The following is a 19,618-nucleotide window of genomic DNA, read 5'->3' on the forward strand; positions in this document are numbered from 1 at the left end:
AACCCCATCTTCTGCAAGACAATATCCACAAAGCCCCACTTGACTCTATCATAAGCCTTTTGGAAGTCCAGCTTTATTATTGCGGCGCTCTTTTTTCGTATTTTTAGCCAGTGCACTGTTTCACAGGCGATCAGGGCCCCATCATGGATTTTCCTGCCCTTAACGAAGGCGCTCTGAGTCTCTCCTACCAACCCTGGCATTACCTTTCGCATCCTCCTAACCAACACCTTGGATATGACCTTATAGACACACCCCACCATACTAATCGGCCTGAGGTCCTTTATTTCTCTGGCTCCAGTAAACTTTGGCACCAGCGTAACCCACGTAACATTCGAGTCTCTAGGAAGTGTAGCCGAAAGGAAGAAGCCTAGCACCGCATCAGTGAACTCCCTTCCTAAGTCATCCCAGCATTTTTTTATGAAGTTCATGTTGTACCCATCACTACCTGGCGCCTTTGTTGACTCACAATCCCACACTGCCTCCTTTATTTCTTCAATAGTTGGCAGCATCTCTAGCTCCAGTGCCTCTTCCTCGTTGATCTGCTTTACAAGCCCGTCCCTGAACCCAATCACTGGCGATGTCTCTTGGTGGTACAACCCCTTATAGAAGTCTCGAATAGCCGTCTTGATCCTCGCCTGGTTCCTTATCAACCTCCCATTAACCATTAAGGAATCAATCATATTCGACCTTCTTCGTGTTGAGGCTAGATTGTGGAAGTAGCGGGTATTTTTATCCATTTCCTTCACATGCCACGATCTGGACATTTGCTTCCAATGAAACTCCTTCCTGATATACCATTTTCTACAGAAGCTTACCAACGCTCTCCTTCTTGCTTCAATAGTCCCATCAGCCGTGCCAGTACTTACCATGTCATCTACTTTCTTAATTTCATCCTCCAGCTGTGTAATTCTTTGGTCCATATTCCCAAAATTGGCTCTATGCCATCTGCTCAGCGGAGTCGTCAGAGCCTTTAGTTTATCAATGAACTAACCCTCCCCCAAGTTCCTCCACTCCTCCTTTACCATTCTCAAGAACCCATCATGGGTAAACCACGAATCCAAGCTCCGAAACGGTCTTGGTCCCCCGCTAATCCGGGTAACCTCCAAGATCATTGGGCAATGGTCTGATAACCCTCTAGGTCCCCCTCTCAGTCTTGTATCAGGAAACTCTTCTAGCCACTCTAAACTAACCAGTCCCCTATCAATGCGGCTACATGATTGCCCTCTGAACCAGGTGAATAAGCGATCAGTTATTGCCAAGTCCACTAACTCCATATCCTGTATCCACGATTTAAACTCTTCTGCGGACACTGTTAAAGAGGTAGCACCATTTCTCTCTTCTACATGAGTGACCTCGTTAAAATCCCCCATATAACAGAACGGTACTTGGCATAACCCAGATAGGAAGCTCAACTCTTCCCACATAATGAGTTTTTCCGCCATTTCATGTGGCCCATAAACTAGACAGAAAGCACAGGGAAAGTTAGTTTTTAGCAGCACACCTTCCAAGCATATCCAGCGAGCCCCTTTATAACAGTTGTTCATCCGAAACACCATGTCGTCCCACATTAATAACAGTCCCCCTGCAGCACCAACCGAACCAACTAACTCCCATTTAACTGCGCCATTTCCCCACAGTTGCGCTATATCAAAATTTGTCACCATCTCTGTCTTAGTCTCTATCAAGCCTAGCATATGCACATTAAACTTTCTCCGAAAATTCTTAATCATACTTAGTTTACCAACCCCCTTCAACCTCCTAATATTCCAAGAACTAAAAATCATCGTATAGCACTTATACACACCTCTTGTAAGTTCTAAAGAAGCCCGAATGGCCACCCAGCTTGGAGCTATGAAATTCCATCAGAATTTTTGGAATCTATTTAGAGGTTTTTGCAAGCACTAGCCTCCCTTTATATTTGAGTTTGGCCAATTGCTTTTATGAGCCAAAAACTCTCAAAAACAGCCCAGCGGAAATCTGTCTACGAAAGAGAGTTGATGGCAATTGTCCTAGCTGTTCAAAAGTGGAAACACTACCTCATGGGACAGCAATTCACGGTTTTTACTGATCAACAGTCCTTGAAGTTTTTATTAGATCAGGGAGTCGTAGATGAAGGCCAGCAGAAATGGTTATCCAAGTTACTGGGATACAATTTTGACATTAAATATAAGGCAGGGACAGAGAACAAGGTGGCTGATGCCCTTTCTAGGAAATTTCATTTCTCCTCCCTTTCGTTTTCCTTTTGACATTCTTTTTTAAAACATCCATATATTTCCTGGAAAAGTTGTCTTATTTTGATAAAGTCTTTAACGCTTTGTTTAAACTGGATGAGGAAACTAAGGAAACTATGAAAGCGAGAATAAATGCTGGGTTTCGTAGTGTTTGTGGAATGTAAAAATGAAAAGAAAGAAAAATTTCTTAAAAAAATATTTGTTGAGTTATTACACTTTATATATTATGTACTCCTATTTTTTAAAAAATTACAACAAGTTAACCTACATCCACTTCACCCTTTGGAGGAATGAAGTAGATAAACAAATCGATAATTACATGATTGTCAGGTGTCTCATATTGGGTTATCTCTCGTGATTAGAGAGCATGCACAATGCAAACATGTATGTGGTGCAAGAAATTCAAAAACTGAATTTGGTTGTTTGTAATAGGAGGGGTGCTTGTTGGGGTTTGTGGAGTACGTGATCGGAGAAGAGCTATTGAATAACCAAAAGCAAGATTTTATTTTAATTGCTACCGTGATTTGAAGTTTATTGGGTCATCTTTCGAGAAAATTGGACATATTTCTTTCATTTATTCAACAAAATTGTTTATGGGATTCTTTACGGAAACATATATCTATATGTTTCCTATCACATGGAGAAGTTGTCTTATTCTGATGATGCCTTTAAAGCTTTGTTCAAACTGGATGAAAAACCCAATGAAACTCTGAACGCGAAAATAAATGTTGGATTTCGTGGTGTTTGTGGAATGTAAATTTGAAAAGAATAAAAAGTTTCTTAAAAAAATATTTGTTGAGTTATTACACCTTATATATTATATTATTATGTACTCCTAATGTACTCATATTATAAAAAAATTACAACAAGTAAACCTATATCTACTCTAACCTTTTGAGGAATGAAGTAGATAAACAAATCGATAACCACATGATGGTCAGGTGTCTCATATTGGGTTGTCTCTCGTGATTAGAGAGCATGCACAATGCAAACATATATGTAGGGGAAGAAATTCGAACACTGAAATTTGGTTGTTTGTAACAGGAGGGGGTGCCTGTTGGGGGTTCGTGAAGTACATGATTAAGTTGGAGAAGAGCTACTGAATAACCAAAAGCAAGATTTTATTTTAATCGCTACCGTGATTCATAGTTTATTGGGTTATCTTCCGAGAAAAATTGGATATATTTCTTTCATTTATTCAACCAAATCAATTTTGAGATTCTTTATGGAAACATCCATATATTTCCTATCACATAGAGAAGTTGTCTTATTTTGACGATGCCTTTAACGTTTTGTTTAAACTGGATGAGAAAACTAAGGAAACTATGAAAGCGAGAATAAATGCTGGGTTTCGTAGTGTCTGTGGAATGTAAAAATGAAAAGAAAGAAAAATTTCTTAAAAAAATATTTGATGATGTACTCCTATTATTGAATAAAAATTACAACAAGTAAACCTACACCCACTTCACCCTTTGTAGGAATGAAGTAGATAAACAAATCGATAACTACATGATTATCAGATGTCTCATATTGGGTTGTCTCTCGTGATTAGAGAGCATGCACAATGCAAACATGTATGTGGAACAAGAAATTCAAAAACTGGAATTTGATTGTTTGTAACAGCAGGGGGTGCTTGTTGGGGGTTGTGGAGTACGTGATCAATTGGTGAGGAGCTATTGAATAACCAAAAGCAAGATTTTATTTTAATTGCTACCGTGATTTGAAGTTTATTGGGTCATCTTTTGAGAAAATTTGACATATTTCTTTCATTTATTCAACAAAATTGTTTATGGGATTCTTTATGTTCCTATCACATGAAGAAGTTGTCTTATTTTGATGATGTCTTTAAAGCTTTGTTCAAACTGGATGAGAATTCCTATGAAACTCTGAACGTGAGAATAAATGTTGGGTTTCATACTGTTTATGGAATGTAAATATGAAAAGAATGAAAAGTTTCTTCAAAAAATATTTGTTGAATTATTACACCTTATATATTATATTATTATGTACTCTTAGTGTACTCATATTATAAAAAAATTCCAACAAGTAAACCTATATCTACTCTAACCTTTTGAGGAATGAAGTAGATAAACAAATCGATAACCACATGATGGTCAGGTGTCTCATATTGGGTTGTCTCTCGTGATTAGAGAGCATGCACAATGCAAACATATATGTAGGGGAAGAAATTCGAACACTGAAATTTGGTTGTTTGTAACAGGAGGGGGTGCCTGTTGGGGGTTCGTGAAGTACATGATTAAGTTGGAGAAGAGCTACTGAATAACCAAAAGCAAGATTTTATTTTAATTGCTACCGTGATTCACAGTTTATTGGGTTATCTTTTGAGAAAAATTGGATATATTTCTTTTATTTATTCAACAAAATCGATTTTAAGATTCTTTATAGAAACATCCATGTGTTTCCTATCACATGGAGAAGTTGTCTTATTTTGATGATGCCTTTAACATTTTGTTTAAACTGGATGAGAAAACTAAGGAAACTATGAAAGCGAGAATAAATACTGGGTTTCGTAGTGTTTGTGGAATGTAAAAATGAAAAGAAAGAAAAATTTCTTACAAAAATATTTGTTGATGTACTCCTATTATTGAAAAAATTACAACAAGTAAAATTACATCCACTTCATCCTTTGGAGGAATGAAATCGATAAACAAATCGATAACTACATGATTGTCTGGTGTCTCATATTGGGTTGTCTCTCGTGATTGGAGAGCATGCACAATGCAAACATGCATGTGGAGCAAGAAATTCGAAAACTGGAATTTGGTTATTTGTAACAGGAGGGGGTGCTTGTTGGGGTTTGTGGAGGACGTGATCAGTTGGAGACGAGCTACTGAATAACTAAAAACAAGATTTTATTTTAATTGCTACCATGATTCGCAGTTTATTGGGTCATCTTTTAAGAAAATTGGACATATTTTTTTTATTTATTCAACAAAATTGTTTATGGGATTCTTTATGGAAACATATATCTATATGTTTCCTATCACATGGAGAAGTTGTCTTATTTTGATGATACCTTTAAAGCTTTGTTCAAACTGGAACTGGAACAGGAACCTAATGAAACTCTGAACGCGAAAATAAATGTTGGGTTTCGTGGTGTTTGTGGAATGTAAATATGAAAAGAATGAAAAGTTTCTTAAAAAAAATTTGTTGAGTTATTACACCTTATATATTATATTATAATGTTCTCCTAATGTACTCCTATTATAAAATTTGTTGAGTTTATTGGGTTATCTTCCGAGAAAACTGGATATATTTCTTTCATTTATTCAAAAAATCGATTTTGAGATTCTTTACAGAAACATCCATATGTTTTCTATCACATGGAGAAGTTGTCTTATTTTGATGATGCCTTTAATGCTTTGTTTAAACTGGATTAGGAAACTATGGAAACTATGAACGCGAGAATAAATGCTGGTTTTGTGGTGTTTGTGGAATGGTAAAATGAAAAGAATGAAAAATTTCTTAAAAAAATTTTGTTGAATTATTACACCTTGTATATTATGTATTCCTGATGTACTCTCGTTATAAAAAAATTACAACAAGTAAACCTACATCTACTATTCATAAAAAAATAATCTAGATAACACGGGTATTCTTTCAGATATTTGAGCAAGTCAAGAACCAAAGACTGCCATAACGTAACCTACCACAACATAACCCTTAATTTCTGTCCTCCCCAATAAAAAATATCAATGCATGTAGATTAAAGAGAGGTACAAAATTTCAAATAAGATTTTAAAACAAAGGCTACTATCAAAAATATATTAAGCATTACTTAGGATCATCAAGTTCTATGGTGATATAACTTGACGGCTTCCCGTCCATTGTGAACTCGACCAAGTTACCCTTAGAGGCAAGCTAACCTATCACGTCAGCAAAATAAAGGCACCAATCTATATATTAACAAAACTCTATTTGTTTAAATTTTTGTCCAAAAATGACATTTTGTCCAAATTTTTTTACTTTAAAATTGGATTTTTTTAATTTTCTTAAAAATAAAAAATAAAAGACTGTTAATAAATAGTTAGAACTAAAAAATTGAAGTTCGTGAACAAACAAAAAGAAAAATAGGTTAGTACTTGTTACCAACGATACTTTTAAAGGCACCAATTCTTTAATTGCTATATATGAAATCTGCCTTTAAATGTGTTAAAATAAAACATATAAGAATAGAAAACAAAGCCATTAACGAATAAGTTATGCTACGTGTACACCAAAATTAGCCACCAAAGTCAGTGACCAGTATAAAATACATGCTGAAATACAAATACACATCGAAAATAAATTAAACTACATTTGTATTTATACACAAATACATTGGTGCCAAATTTTAGTGGCTGATTTTAGTGTACAAATAATATTTTTATTAACGAATTGAAGAAAAGTTTTACTAAATAATACAATTTTTTTGGTATTATACATATAAATCAGCCAATTCAAATAACATACATTAAATATAGATATATTATGTAATACAATTAGATCGATAAATTATTTTGCTTAAAAAATTAGATTTCAAGGAATTAAACAACACATGCATTATAGATTACTCTAACAAAGTACTTATCAACTAAATAACCATCTTCCTTAGACTCTGCATGAATTTTTTTGAACTGAACAAAATTGAATCCATTCAATGGAACTGAAGAATCTTGTACCGGACGCACAATCGTGTCCCTCTTGAAGTGGATTCTAAATTCGTGTCTAGTAGGCTTGAACTTGATGGTATTTAAAGCAACTGCAAAATTAGTAACCACGTACACATTGCGCTCAATGAGTAGGCTCTCGAAGATAGAAACAAATATGCTTTTAATAGAGCAATGAATTGTCTCCCCCTAAATGCATTAGTTTTATAGGGTCATAGATAAATGAGGTTTATTGCTCAATTACAAAAGAAAACCTTAAATGCAAAGAGAAGATTTTACCTCTTTATCAAGGACAACCATCTCAATAGGTGCCTTCATCTCAGAATTCGCAAAGTGAGAGATGGTACAAAGTCTAATGACACGTACTATGAGCTTCCACACCTTATGCTCTGGAGCAGCATTGATATGCTTGATGAGATCATACCTAAAAATCAAAATCCTCATGTTTAGTGAAAGATAAAAAAATATATTATGAAATTCACCACATAGCACATGAACTTACTTGGCTGCCATTGCTACCCGTCACAACAAAATTACCAAAATACTATGAATTTCACTATAGATAAAGAGTAAGTATGATGATCATCTGTTGAGTTAAGAAATTAATAAATTTAATTAGTGATGACAAACATTATTTTTGGGTAAAATAAATAATTAGTGTTGATTAATTATAATTGCATATTACTAATTATTTAGTATTACAGGCCAAAACTCAACATTACAACAACCTAATATAAAAGCAAGCAGCCCAAACTGATTGAAATCAAGAAACAAGGTTGGCGGGCTATAAAGCAAGAAAAGCCCAAAGAAATCAAAGCAAGATAACTAATAGGCTGAATTTGAGTAGAACCCAATCCTAGCCCGAATTGATTTCAAAGTCCTCTCACTTGCTTTCACCAACTCAACGTTCTCCTCTTCTCTGACCATGTCAAATCACAAACTCAGAAAAGTGAGAAAGAGAAAGAGAAAGCTTCTTTCCTAAGGTGATCATCAAAGAAGCAAGAAAGAGAAAGTCCAAGCTTGAAACTCAGAAGTCTAATCACCCATTTCAAACCAAATCAAGCTTAGGTTAAAGGTAACCTATTTCCTTTTACATGCAACACACTTTCTTCTCTTCATCTTCAACTTTCTGCCACTCCATTTCATATTATATGGAAAAGAGGATTTTTGTTCCTCACTGCTGTGCATCAATGGTTGAGAATATGTCTTGGGGACCAAGTTGTGTTTCAATAGTCAAGATCTGGGTTTACCATTGAAGAAATCTTTTCTGCTGTTAAAGTGGCTTTCAGTCAACCAAGGAAGGTCAGAAGCAAAGTTTCCATTGTGAGGATTAATGGGAAAAAGTGAGACAGTGGGTTGGTGAAGCTCAAGGCTCAAGGTGTTGACCTTGGAAGAAGAACCAAGCAACATGCAAGGAGATAAAAGAAGCTTGCTGTTCATTTAGATACCAAGGAGAGAAAACCAGAGTTTGTGAGTTGTGTTCTGTAAAGAAGTTCCTCTACTTGGATAATGCTTTCTTTAAAAGAAGCATTCGGCCAATACTAAAGAACTGTATCTAAGGTTTGCAAATCTGGTTTTGCACATAGCAAAGAGGCTGTTGATGAAGTCAATCTCCTTCATGTTTTACAGATTGTAATGTACTTTTCTAAGTTTATCTTTCTGTAATTTCTTGTGAAAAAGGCATTGTGAGAAAGCTCAAGTAAAAGCCATGAGTGAAAAAAGGCTGAGTGATACACTTGAGAGAAAAGCCTAGAGTTATTTTTTGATTTCTTTAGGTATGTCTATGTCTTGTATCTTGTACCTGTAAGGTATCCCTTTCTTAGTTGGGTTAGCACTAAGAGTGAATAGTTAGGTATTAGCATAGCCAATGTCAAGTTAGGTTAGAACTTGAGTGTGAAAGGATTGGGTCAATCCTGTGAAATTGGTGTATGTAATACTGTTAACTATAGTGAAATTCTTCCATAGTTGTGGAGGAGATTGGACGTAGGTTGCATAGCACAAGGCAACCGAACCAGGATACATGCTGGTGTTAGCTTTTCTCTTCTCTGCTGTGTTCTGTTTTCTGATATTCATGAGACAAAAATAAATTGTCTTATAAATTTCCGCTGCTGAGTACAAACAGAATCAGAATTGAAAGTTTGTCTTAAAAGGATAATAACAGCAACTTAAAAGGAAGGCATAAATTCAACCCCCCTTCTCTAAGCCTACCACAACCTTCAATTGGTATCAGGAGCTAAGGTCTCAAGAATCAAGCTTAACCACTTGGAGCAAAGATCCAATGGCAAACAACTTGGGCACAACCACAATTGCCTACACCCTCACTGAAGGCCAGTCAAACAACCGGCCACCTTTCTTCAATGGAAAGAACTACTCCTACTGGAAAGAAAGGATAAGGATTTTCATCCAATTCATTGACTACAACATATGGAAGATTATTGTGACGGGTCCAAAGATCCCAACAAAAACAAGTGCTGATGGAGTGGTGACTCCAAAAGAAGAAGCTGAATAGAATGAAGATGATAAGAAGAAGATAGAGTTGAATGCTAAAGCAATCAACCTTCTTCACTGTGCTATCAGCTTTGAAGAGTACCGAAAGGTATCTAGATGCAAGACAGCCAAAAAAATCTGGGAAAAACTCTAGGTTACACACGAAGGCACCAAACAAGTAAAAGAAACGAGGATTGATATGCTGCGAAAAGAGTACGAGATGTTTAGCATGAAGGATGAAGAAAGCATTGATGAAGCGTTTGAGAGATTCTCAATCATAATCAACAACCTTGATGTTATGGGTACAAACTATGCAGAACAAACCTTGGTGAGAAAACTCCTTAGAAGCCTCACAAAAGAATGGGAAAACACTGCCACTGTCCTAACCGAGAGTAACAACATAAGTCCCATAACCTATGATGAGCTGAGAGGAAAACTCCTTGCCTATGAAGCCACACACACAAACACAGACTCAAAGAAAAAGGAATAGCCCTCAAGTCACAAATAGAACCGAAAGAGAGTGAGTCTAGTGATGGTATTTCAGATGACGAGCTTTTGTTTTTTGCTAGAAAATTTAGAAGGATGATGAAGAATAAGGGTTCAAGCTCAAAGGAGCACAAGATCGACTTGAGCAAGGTGACGTGCCATCATTGCAAGGAGGCTGGACACTTCAAGCTAAATTGTCCAAAGCTCAAAAAGGAGGACAAAGGAAAGAAAGAAAGGAAGAGAATGCTCATGGCAGCTTGGGAGGATCTCGAGAACGACTCAAATGAAGAAGAAGAGTCTGAAGGTAAAGACAAAGACTGTTTCATGGCTGGAAACAAAAACTTTGATGAGGTAAATTACTTTGATTTGTCTATGGATGATCTACATGCTATTATTGATGATTTCACCTTAAATACCTCAAAACTGCTTGACAAGTACAATGAGTGCAGATCTGAAAGAGATGTATTAAGAGATGAAAATAATTTTTTAAAAGAAAAAGTGAAGGAAACTGAATGTGCTTTAGACATTATTGAAGAAAACAGATTTCTAAAATCTGAACTTGAAAAATTAAAAGGAAAGCATATTGTGGATCCTTCTCATGAGTTAATTGCTGAAAATGAAAGATTAAATGACATGATTAAAAGGCTGAATGGTGACTTAGCAAAATTTGCTCAAGGTTCTAGTAACTTGGACAAATTACTTGCAAGTCAAATACCATTATTTGAAAAATCTGGTTTAGGCTACATAGCCAAGGAAGATGCAGTTTCCAACACTTCCTCTATAAAATTTGTGGCTTCTTCATCAAATACCAAATCCATACCAAACAAATTGGGTATTGGACATGTTTCAACTTTTAAAGAAAAATTTGATGAAGTATACACAAGTGAAACTGAGCCTTCACCAAGAACTGATCCGAGTTCAAACCTGCCAGGTTTGGGTTACATTTCGAAAAATGAGGTTGTTTTCAAGAAACCACCATTTTACAACAAAACCTCATATTCGAAAGGTAAAAATGTTCAAAGAAATTTTGGTGAAAATGCTTTTGCAAAGAGGAACAACTTTAATAAAAATCAGTTTGTCAAAAGAAATGCATCTCCTCCAAAAACCAGAAAATTTCAACACTTTAATCATTTCAAGCAATATAACTCACCTCAATTTCAGCGACACACATCTGAAGTCAATTGTAAGAAATTTGGTCACTCATATGAACAATGTTTCATTGAAAAAAGAGTTGTTGGAAACAAAGTTTATAATGTTGTTTGTGATTTCAATACACTTGGGCAACCAAGATGGATTAACTTCAAAGGATCCAAATTAATTTGGATACCTAAGGCTACTTGAAACTCTTCATGCAGATTTGCCTAGCATCCAAGAACAAAAAGGACATGTGGTACATGGATAGTGGATGTTCAAGGCACATGACTGGAAGGTCAACCTACTTCATCAAACTAAACAAGTATGATGGAGGTTTTGTGACCTTTGGAGATGATGGTAAAGGTAAAATCATTGCTGTTGGAAAAGTAGGTAATAAGCAATCTACTTTCATTGATGATGTACTTTTGGTATGTGGTTTGAAGCACAATCTTTTGAGTATAAGTCAGCTGTGTGATTTAGGATATTTAGTGACTTTCAAAAGACTTGAATGCTGTGTTGTTAATGAAAAGACAAATGAAGTGATGTTTGTTGCCAAGCATTTTAATAATATGTATGGACTTACTCTTGATGAACTAAAGGATCAAAATGTAGCTTGTCTTCACTCTAAAGAATCTGAAAAGTGGTTATGGCACAAGAGATTGGGTCATGCAAGTATGTTTCAAATAAACAAACTTGTAAAGGAAGAATTAGTAAGAGGTATTCCTTTGATAAAGTTTGACAAAGACATCACTTGTGATGCTTGCCAAATGGAAAAACAAACAAAAGGTTTTTTTAAACCAAAGGAAGACATCTCTACTAAAAAGACCACTTGAGTTGCTACACATTGATTTATTTGGTCTAACAAGAACTCAAAGCCTAGGTGGTAAATATTATGGTTTAGTTATTGTGGATGACTACACTAGGTTTGGTTGGGTTTTATTTCTTGCACACAAAAATGAAGCCTTTTCGGCCTTTAAACATTTTTGCAAGAAAATTCAAAATGAAAAGGATTTGAAAATCTCTTCTATAAGAAGCGATCATGGAACTAAATTTGAAAATAATTTGTTTGAATCCTTTTGTGAGGAATTTGAAATATCTCACAACTTCTCTTGTCCAAGAACACCACAACAAAATGGTGTTGTGGAAAGAAGAAATAGAAGCATACAAGAGATGACAAGAGCTATGCTTTGTGAGAGTAATGTTCCAAAATTCCTTTGGGCTGAAGCGGTAAACACAGCTTGCCACATTTTAAATAGAACAATCATAAGGAAATTTTTGAAGAAAACCCCTTATGAACTTTGGAAAGGCTACCCACCAAACTTAGATTACTTGCACATCTTTGGATGCAAATGTTTTATTTTAAATAACAAAGAAAATTTGGGAAAATTTGATCCAAAGGCTTATGAGTGTTTGTTTGTAGGATATTCCACAACTAATAAAACATATAGGGTTTATCATCAAGATGCTAGGATTATTGAGGAGTCCATACATGTTACATTTTGTGATACTAACTTGGTACAAAGCATTTTGGAAGATTGTGATGCAGGAAATCAAGCTCAAAAGGAAGATGAAACTGCTCAAAATCATGAAAAAGAAAATTCTGGACAAGCTGAACTAGAAACAGCAAATGCTGAAAATTCAAGAGACAATTCCATTTTGTCTCATGAATCTGAAGGAAATCCTGCAGCAAGCAGCGTCCAGAATCCCTTGGTAACTGAGTCTGCCTCCAAGTCCACCAGGCCTCATGAATGGAGATTCTTGAAGAATTATCCTAAGGAATTTGTCATTGGGGACGTCTCTCATGGAGTGCAAACAAGGTCTTCAACTAGAAAGGCAAATGAAGAATCAAACATTGCCCTTCTTTCACAAATAGAGCCTCAAAACGTCAAGGAAGCACTTAGTGACCCTTCTTGGGTTAAAGCTATGGAGGATGAGCTTCTTGAGTTTGAAAAGAACCAAGTATGGACTTTGGTTCCAAGGCCAAGTGGAAAGAAAGTGACCGGCACCAAGTGGATTTTTCGGAACAAGTTGGGAGAAGATGGTAGCATTGCAAGAAACAAGGCAAGGCTAGTGGCACAAGGATATGACCAAGAAGAAGGAATAGACTTTGATGAATCCTTTGCCCCTGTTGCCCGAATGGAAGCCATAAGACTTCTCTTAGCTTATGCTGCATATTGTGGTTTTAAATTATATCAAATGGATGTGAAATGTGCATTTTTGAATGGAGTGATAGATAGAGAAGTGTATGTGGAGCAGCCTCCTGGTTTTGAAAATAAAGAGCATTTTGATCATGTTTTCAATTTATCTAAAGCTCTCTATGGTTTAAGACAAGCTCCTAGAGCTTGGTATGAGAGACTTAGCTCTTTTCTTTTGAAAAATGATTTTCAAAGAGGTACCACTGACACAACTCTATTTATCAAGAACTCTAATTATTCTTTTATTCAAGTCCAAATATATGTTGATGACATTATTTTTGGATCAGCCAATGAATCCCTTTGTTCTGAATTTGGAAAACTCATGACAAGTGAATTTGACATGAGTATGATGGGTGAACTTAATTTCTTCCTTAGGCTGCAAATTAAACAAACTGAAAAAGGTATTTTCATTCATCAAGAAAAGTATGCCAAGGAATTAGTTAAGAAATTTGGTATGGAAAATGCCAAACCCATGGGAACTCCCATGCATCCTAATTCTAAATTAGATAAGGGAGAAACTGAGAAAGATGTTGATGAGACTAGGTATAGAGGTATGATTGGTTCTCTTATGTACTTAACTTCCTCTAGACCCGACATTGTGCAAAGTGTTAGATTGTGTTCTAGGTTCCAATTTAAACCAAAAGATTCACATCTTTCTGCAGTTAAAACGATCATTAGATATGTTCATGGCACATCCAATTTCGGTCTTTGGTATCCTAAAATTGATGATTTTTCTGCAGTTGGTTATTGTGATGTAGATTTTGCTGGTGATAGAGTTGATAAAAGGAGCACTTCTGGTCTATGTTGCTTCCTTGGAAAGTCCTTAAATGTTTGGTCAAGTAAGAAGCAACCAACAGTGACCTTATCCACTGCAGAGGCTGAGTATATAGCTGCTTCTTCTTGTTGTTCTCAGCTTTTATGGTTAAAAACACAGCTTGCCGATTACAAATTAAATGCTGAAAATATTCTGTTGATGTGTGATAATATGAGTGCCATTAATATTTCTAAAAATCCAGTTTTACACTCTAGGACTAAGCATATTGAAGTGAAATTTCACTCAATAAGAGAACATGTCCAAAAGGGGGATATTAGTATTCAATTTGTTAAATCAGAGGAGCAATTAGCAGATATTTTCACAAAATCATTAGCTGAGGACAGATTTTGCATGCTTAGGACTAATCTAGGGATTTTAAGCTATGATTCATTATTTGAGCTTTGTTGATGTGTTTGTTAAGGTTTGGTCTCACAGGTTCGGATGAGAAAATTCTGGGCAAATGAAGAACCTTCTCTCTAAATTGCTTTCTCTGGCCTTATTGCACGTGCTGAATCATCTGGGCCTATCTTAAGTTTCAGATTCTAGGTGGTCCATACATGTTTCATTAAAATGAACCACCTCTGGCCCAAATGAGTGTTACATCATACATGTGTTTCATTTTACTTTAATTTGTTTTTTTTAAATAAAAAAAGGTTTTCATATTTAAAATTACTCTCTATTTTAAATTTTTTATATGATTAAATCACTTTTTCTGTTGTCTAGTATTTTTTGGTTGATTTACCGAATCTGAAAAGGAAAGATTTTTCTTTTGTTGAAAATTTGGTATTTCTGGACTGGAATCATTTTTTTTAACATAAAAAAGCCAGTGCACCCACCTTTGGTCAAAGAGTCTTATGCTTACTTGACATATCATGAAGGCACTGTTCACTCATATGTAAAAGGTCGAGACATAGTTTTAAATAATGAAATAATTAGTGACTCATTAAGGTATACTGATGTTGGGCCTTGTGCTTATGCTTCTGTTAAGTGGGATGAAAGAGTTGGTGTTTCTTTCAATGATGCCTTGGCTCATATGTGTGAATATGTTTTCTTGATTGATGACATTACACCCACTCACAAAGCCCTAGGATATGAACGTGCTCAGTTGCACCGAATGGTCAACCACATCATACTGCCTCAAAGTGGTTCATATCAAAGGGTTTTCTACACTAATACTCTTGTTTTATATGCCCTTCTCACCAAAACTGAAATTTCATTTGCATACTTGATGGTTAGATATATGTTTGACTCTGTTAGGAGTAAAAAAGACAAAACACTTCCTTATGGCATGTTTCTAACTTGCATATTTGAGTATTTTGCTGTTGACTTGACCAATGAGGAATATCAAAATAGACATTCATACCTAAAAGGGGGTAGTTCAGTGAAATAGTCCAAAGGACCTACTCGATCTGAACGGATGGTCTTAGATGATGAAGATGATGATTTTGTCCCCGAAGAATCTTCTGCTCCTTCCACCGAGGGTACTTCCATCTCTACTGGGAAGAAATCCGCTCTGCTAAATGTGATCAAAGATGTTGTTCAAGAGCTTGTCCCCCAATCCAATCACTTGATTGCAATGAGCAAGGAGCAAAGGAAGCTAGCAAGCAAGCAAAAAAAAATTTTCCTAAGAAAATCAAGGGATAGAGTGACTGTGTTCATGACTTTCATTGATAATCTTCAAAAGGATGAAGATCCCACCACTGATGTTGAAGAAGAAAATGATTTGGAGGGAAATGGTTCTGATGCCTAGGATTGCTACATGAAGCTGCTACTATCTATTTTTTGCTACATGGTTCTCTTGGATGACTGTAATAACTCTGACTTATGTTGCATTTTTGCTCCTTAGGACTGTGCTCTAACCATTTTCTGCAGGGTTTAAGGTGTTGTTTTTATTGATTTTACTTATTATCCGCTCTTGATGACAAAAGGGGGAGTATTAGCTGCTGAATTTGACTTTTGATGCTACTGATTTTTGTGATTTAATTGTGAATTTCTGATTGCTACTGATGATAGTGTTGAGCATATAAATTTTGGGTTGCAACTGTGCTATTGCAGGGAATGAATTGACATGCAAGTTGGAAATTGCTTTTATATGATATCAGTCTGCCCTTGATTAACCTTGATACTTTGTTTTTGCTGTTGACATGATATGTTGGACTGACTCTGTGGTGTTGTTTGTTCTATATCCCTTAGACAAGATAAATGTGTGTAGCTCTTTATTATGTTCTCCTTAAGTACAATGTAAAACAGGAACAAAGAGGAAAGCATAAATCTAGGGGGAGCTACTATTGAAAAGGAAAGGGGGAGCAACACTAAAGCAAGAAACATCAATCAAAGGGAAGTTTTCTAACTTTACTAAAATTAAATTTCTTTTGGTTATTGCTTAAATATGTTTGTCATCAAGGGGGAGATTGTTGAGTTAAGAAATTAATAAATTTAATTAGTGATAACAAACATTATTTTTGGGCAAAATAAATAATTAGTGTTGATTAATTATAATTGCATATTACTAATTATTTAGTATTACAGGCCAAAACTCAACATTACAACAACCTAATATAAAAGCAAGCAGCCCAAACTGATTGAAATCAAGAAACAAGGTTGGCGGGCTATAAAGCAAGAAAAGCCCAAAGAAATCAAAGCAAGATAACTAATTGGCTGAATTTGAGTAGAACCCAATCTAAGCCCGAATTGATTTCAAAGTCCTCTCACTTGCTTTCACCAACTCAACGTTCTCCTCTTCTCTTACCATGTCAAATCACAAACTCAGAAAAGTGAGAAAGAGAAAGAGAAAGCTTCTTTCCTAAGGTGATCATCAAAGAAGCAAGAAAGAGAAAGTCCAAGCTTGAAACTCAGAAGTCTAATCACCCATTTCAAACCAAATCAAGCTTAGGTTAAAGGTAACCCATTTCCTTTTACATGCAACACACTTTCTTCTCTTCATCTCAACTCTCTGCCACTCCATTTCAGATTATATGGAAAAGAGGATTTCTGTTCCTCACTGCTGTGCATCAACGGTTGAGAATATGTCTTGGGGACCAAGTTGTGTTTCAATGGTCAAGATCTGGGTTTACCATTGAAGAAATCTTTTCTGCTGTTAAAGTGGCTTTCGGTTAACCAAGGAAGGTCAGAAGCAAAGTTTCCATTGTGAGGATTAATGGGAAAAAGTGAGACAGTGGGTTGGTGAAGCTCAAGGCTCAAGGTGTTGACCTTGGAAGAAGAACCATGCAACATGCAAGGAGATAAAAGAAGCTTGCTGTTCATTCAGATACCAAGGAGAGAAAACCAGAGTTTGTGAGTTGTGTTCTGTAAAGAAGTTCTTCTACTTGGATAATGCTTTCTTTTAAAGAAGCATTCGGCCAATACTGAAGAACTGTATCTGAGGTTTGCAAATCTGGTTTTGCACATAGCAAAGAGGCTGTTGATGAAGTCAATCTCCTTCATGTTTTACAGATTGTAATGTACTTTTCTAAGTTTATCTTTCTGTAATTTCTTGTGAAAAAAGGCATTGTGAGAAAGCTCAAGTAAAAGCCATGAGTGAAAAAAGGCTGAGTGATACACTTGAGAGAAAAGCCTAGAGTTATTTTCTGATTTCTTTAGGTATGTCTATGTCTTGTATCTTGTACCTGTAAGGTATCCCTTTCTTAGTTGGGTTAGCACTAAGAGTGAATAGTTAGGTATTAGCATAGCCAATGTCAAGTTAGGTTAGAACTTGAGTGTGAAAGGATTGGGTCAATCCTGTGAAATTGGTGTATGTAATACTATTAACTATAGTGAAATTCTTCCATAGTTGTGGAGGAGACTGGACGTAGGTTGCATAGCACAAGGCAACCGAACCAGGATACATGCTGGTGTTAGCTTTTCTCTTATCTACTGTGTTCTGTTTTCTGATATTCATGAGACAAAAATAAATTGTCTTATAAATTTTCGCTGCTGAGTACAAACAGAATCAGAATTGAAAGTTTGTCTTAAAAGGATAATAACAGCAACTTAAAAGGAAGGCATAGATTCAACCCCCTTCTCTAAGCCTACCACAACCTTCATCATCTATGCTATATTTATAGAGAGTCACAGCACTGTTCAGTCCCACTATTGACAAGGATTGCAGAAATTCTGATGTATCTATCAAAATTCATCTAAGAAAAAAAAGGGAAAGTTTTTGAAATATTCAGGATTAAAGAATCTGAATTAAGTCAATAAAATAATTATCAAATTTAGGATGATAATTAACGATTAACTTTTATTTTGTTTCATTTACATGGCAAGATGGAGTTTAATTTTAAAAAATTAAAATAAGAAGCAATATATCTTACTATATTTGGAGTCTCACAAACGACAAACGTGACACAGAAGAGAAAAATGACCATAGTTACATGCACTAATTAGGTACTGTAAATCGAAAAGGCATGAATTATTTTATTTTTGTATGTTAGCAAATCATTATATATCATAAATATTGGCAAATCAAAACGTACAGAATAAAAAGGGTATGAGAATAAGATCTAAATCCATGCCTTCCTTGCAGCAGTTCACCTTCAATAGTTACACGATCGGAAGCATCTCAGTGCGACAACGATCTGAAGGACGACAGCATCAGTGAAAGTCTCTTCTTTTCGGTCCGCTATCTACCTCCTCTGGTCATATTAACATCTTCGTCGCAGTAGGAGCAACTAGTCTTCTCATCTTCAAAGTTCTTATGTCGCTGTTCTGAAGCCGCCAGTTCCAAGACGCCGTTCACCATTGCTAGCATCTCTGCTTGCTTGCTGGAAGAGAGAAGACCCCAAAAAAAGGACTTTGGGTTGGTGGGTTAGAATTAACTATATGGGATACGGGTAGGTTTTCTTTCTGTCAGCTTGGACCAGAGATCAGTCTTTATAGGCCCATATTTCGTTAAGCTACGATGAAGGGAAAGCTAAGCCAACATGGTGTGGAACCTATTTTTTTAATCCTTTTTTTTTTATCACAATTCACAAGTTCCATGCTTTGCTTGATTGTTATATAAATCATGGATTTACATTGGGCCGCCGAGGAGATTAAATTATTTTGCTTTTAACTAAAAATAATTTATAGATTGATAATTAAAAGGTATTTTAAAGATGTATATTTTATATTTAATTTGGTTTTTAATTATTATTATTCTATCTTTTTATTTATTTTATAAAATTACACTACTATACCTAAAATTTTAATAAAAATACCTAAACTAACCTACACTATCCCAAACGCTAATTACACTCACTCACCTTCTCTCACTCTGACCCACACACACGTTGAACCCAACCCCTCACTCACTCAGCCAGACCCACACACAACACACACACTAAACACAAGCCTAACCCAGCAGCTGAAAGGAAGAAAGAAGAAAAGGAAAAGAAAGAAAAGAAAAGAGGGGGATCTGGGAAGGGGGCCCGAGGGAGAAGAAAAGGATGAGAGGAGAGGGGAATCCAAGAGAGAGGAAGGGAGCGCCAGGGGAGGAGAAGCTCGCCGCTGTCAACTCGTCACCACCGCCGCGCCGTGCTCCATGCCGTCGACGCCACTATTCCGTCACAAGAGAAGGACGCGAGAGGGAGGAAATAGAACCGCGAGGCAGCTCAGCCACGG

General features: G+C 35.9%; 2 protein-coding genes across 2 annotated transcripts; both read right to left on the reverse strand.

The window, feature by feature from the left end:
- Positions 987 to 1,784, reverse strand: LOC107620958. The gene has a single exon (XM_016323032.1). The coding sequence runs from the start codon at positions 1,782 to 1,784 to the stop codon at positions 987 to 989; it is 798 nt and encodes a 265-aa protein (XP_016178518.1).
- On the reverse strand, positions 6,779 to 7,414 carry LOC107620957. The gene is made up of 3 exons (XM_016323031.1): positions 7,404 to 7,414; positions 7,181 to 7,325; positions 6,779 to 7,090 (listed from the first exon to the last, which is right to left on the reverse strand). Exons 1-3 carry the CDS (start codon positions 7,412 to 7,414, stop codon positions 6,779 to 6,781), a joined length of 468 nt encoding a protein of 155 aa, XP_016178517.1.

This window comes from Arachis ipaensis, chromosome B10 (assembly GCF_000816755.2).
Source record: "Arachis ipaensis cultivar K30076 chromosome B10, Araip1.1, whole genome shotgun sequence".
Taxonomy (NCBI): domain Eukaryota; kingdom Viridiplantae; phylum Streptophyta; class Magnoliopsida; order Fabales; family Fabaceae; genus Arachis; species Arachis ipaensis.

Coding starts and splice junctions, on each gene's coding strand:
- LOC107620958 (XM_016323032.1), bottom strand. CDS start 1,784: ATGATTTTTAGTTCTTGGAATATTAGGAGGTTGAAGGGGGTTGGTAAA.
- LOC107620957 (XM_016323031.1), bottom strand. Junction 7,091..7,180: donor TGGTTGTCCTTGATAAAGAG/GTAAAATCTTCT, acceptor TAATGCATTTAG/GGGGAGACAATTCATTGCTC.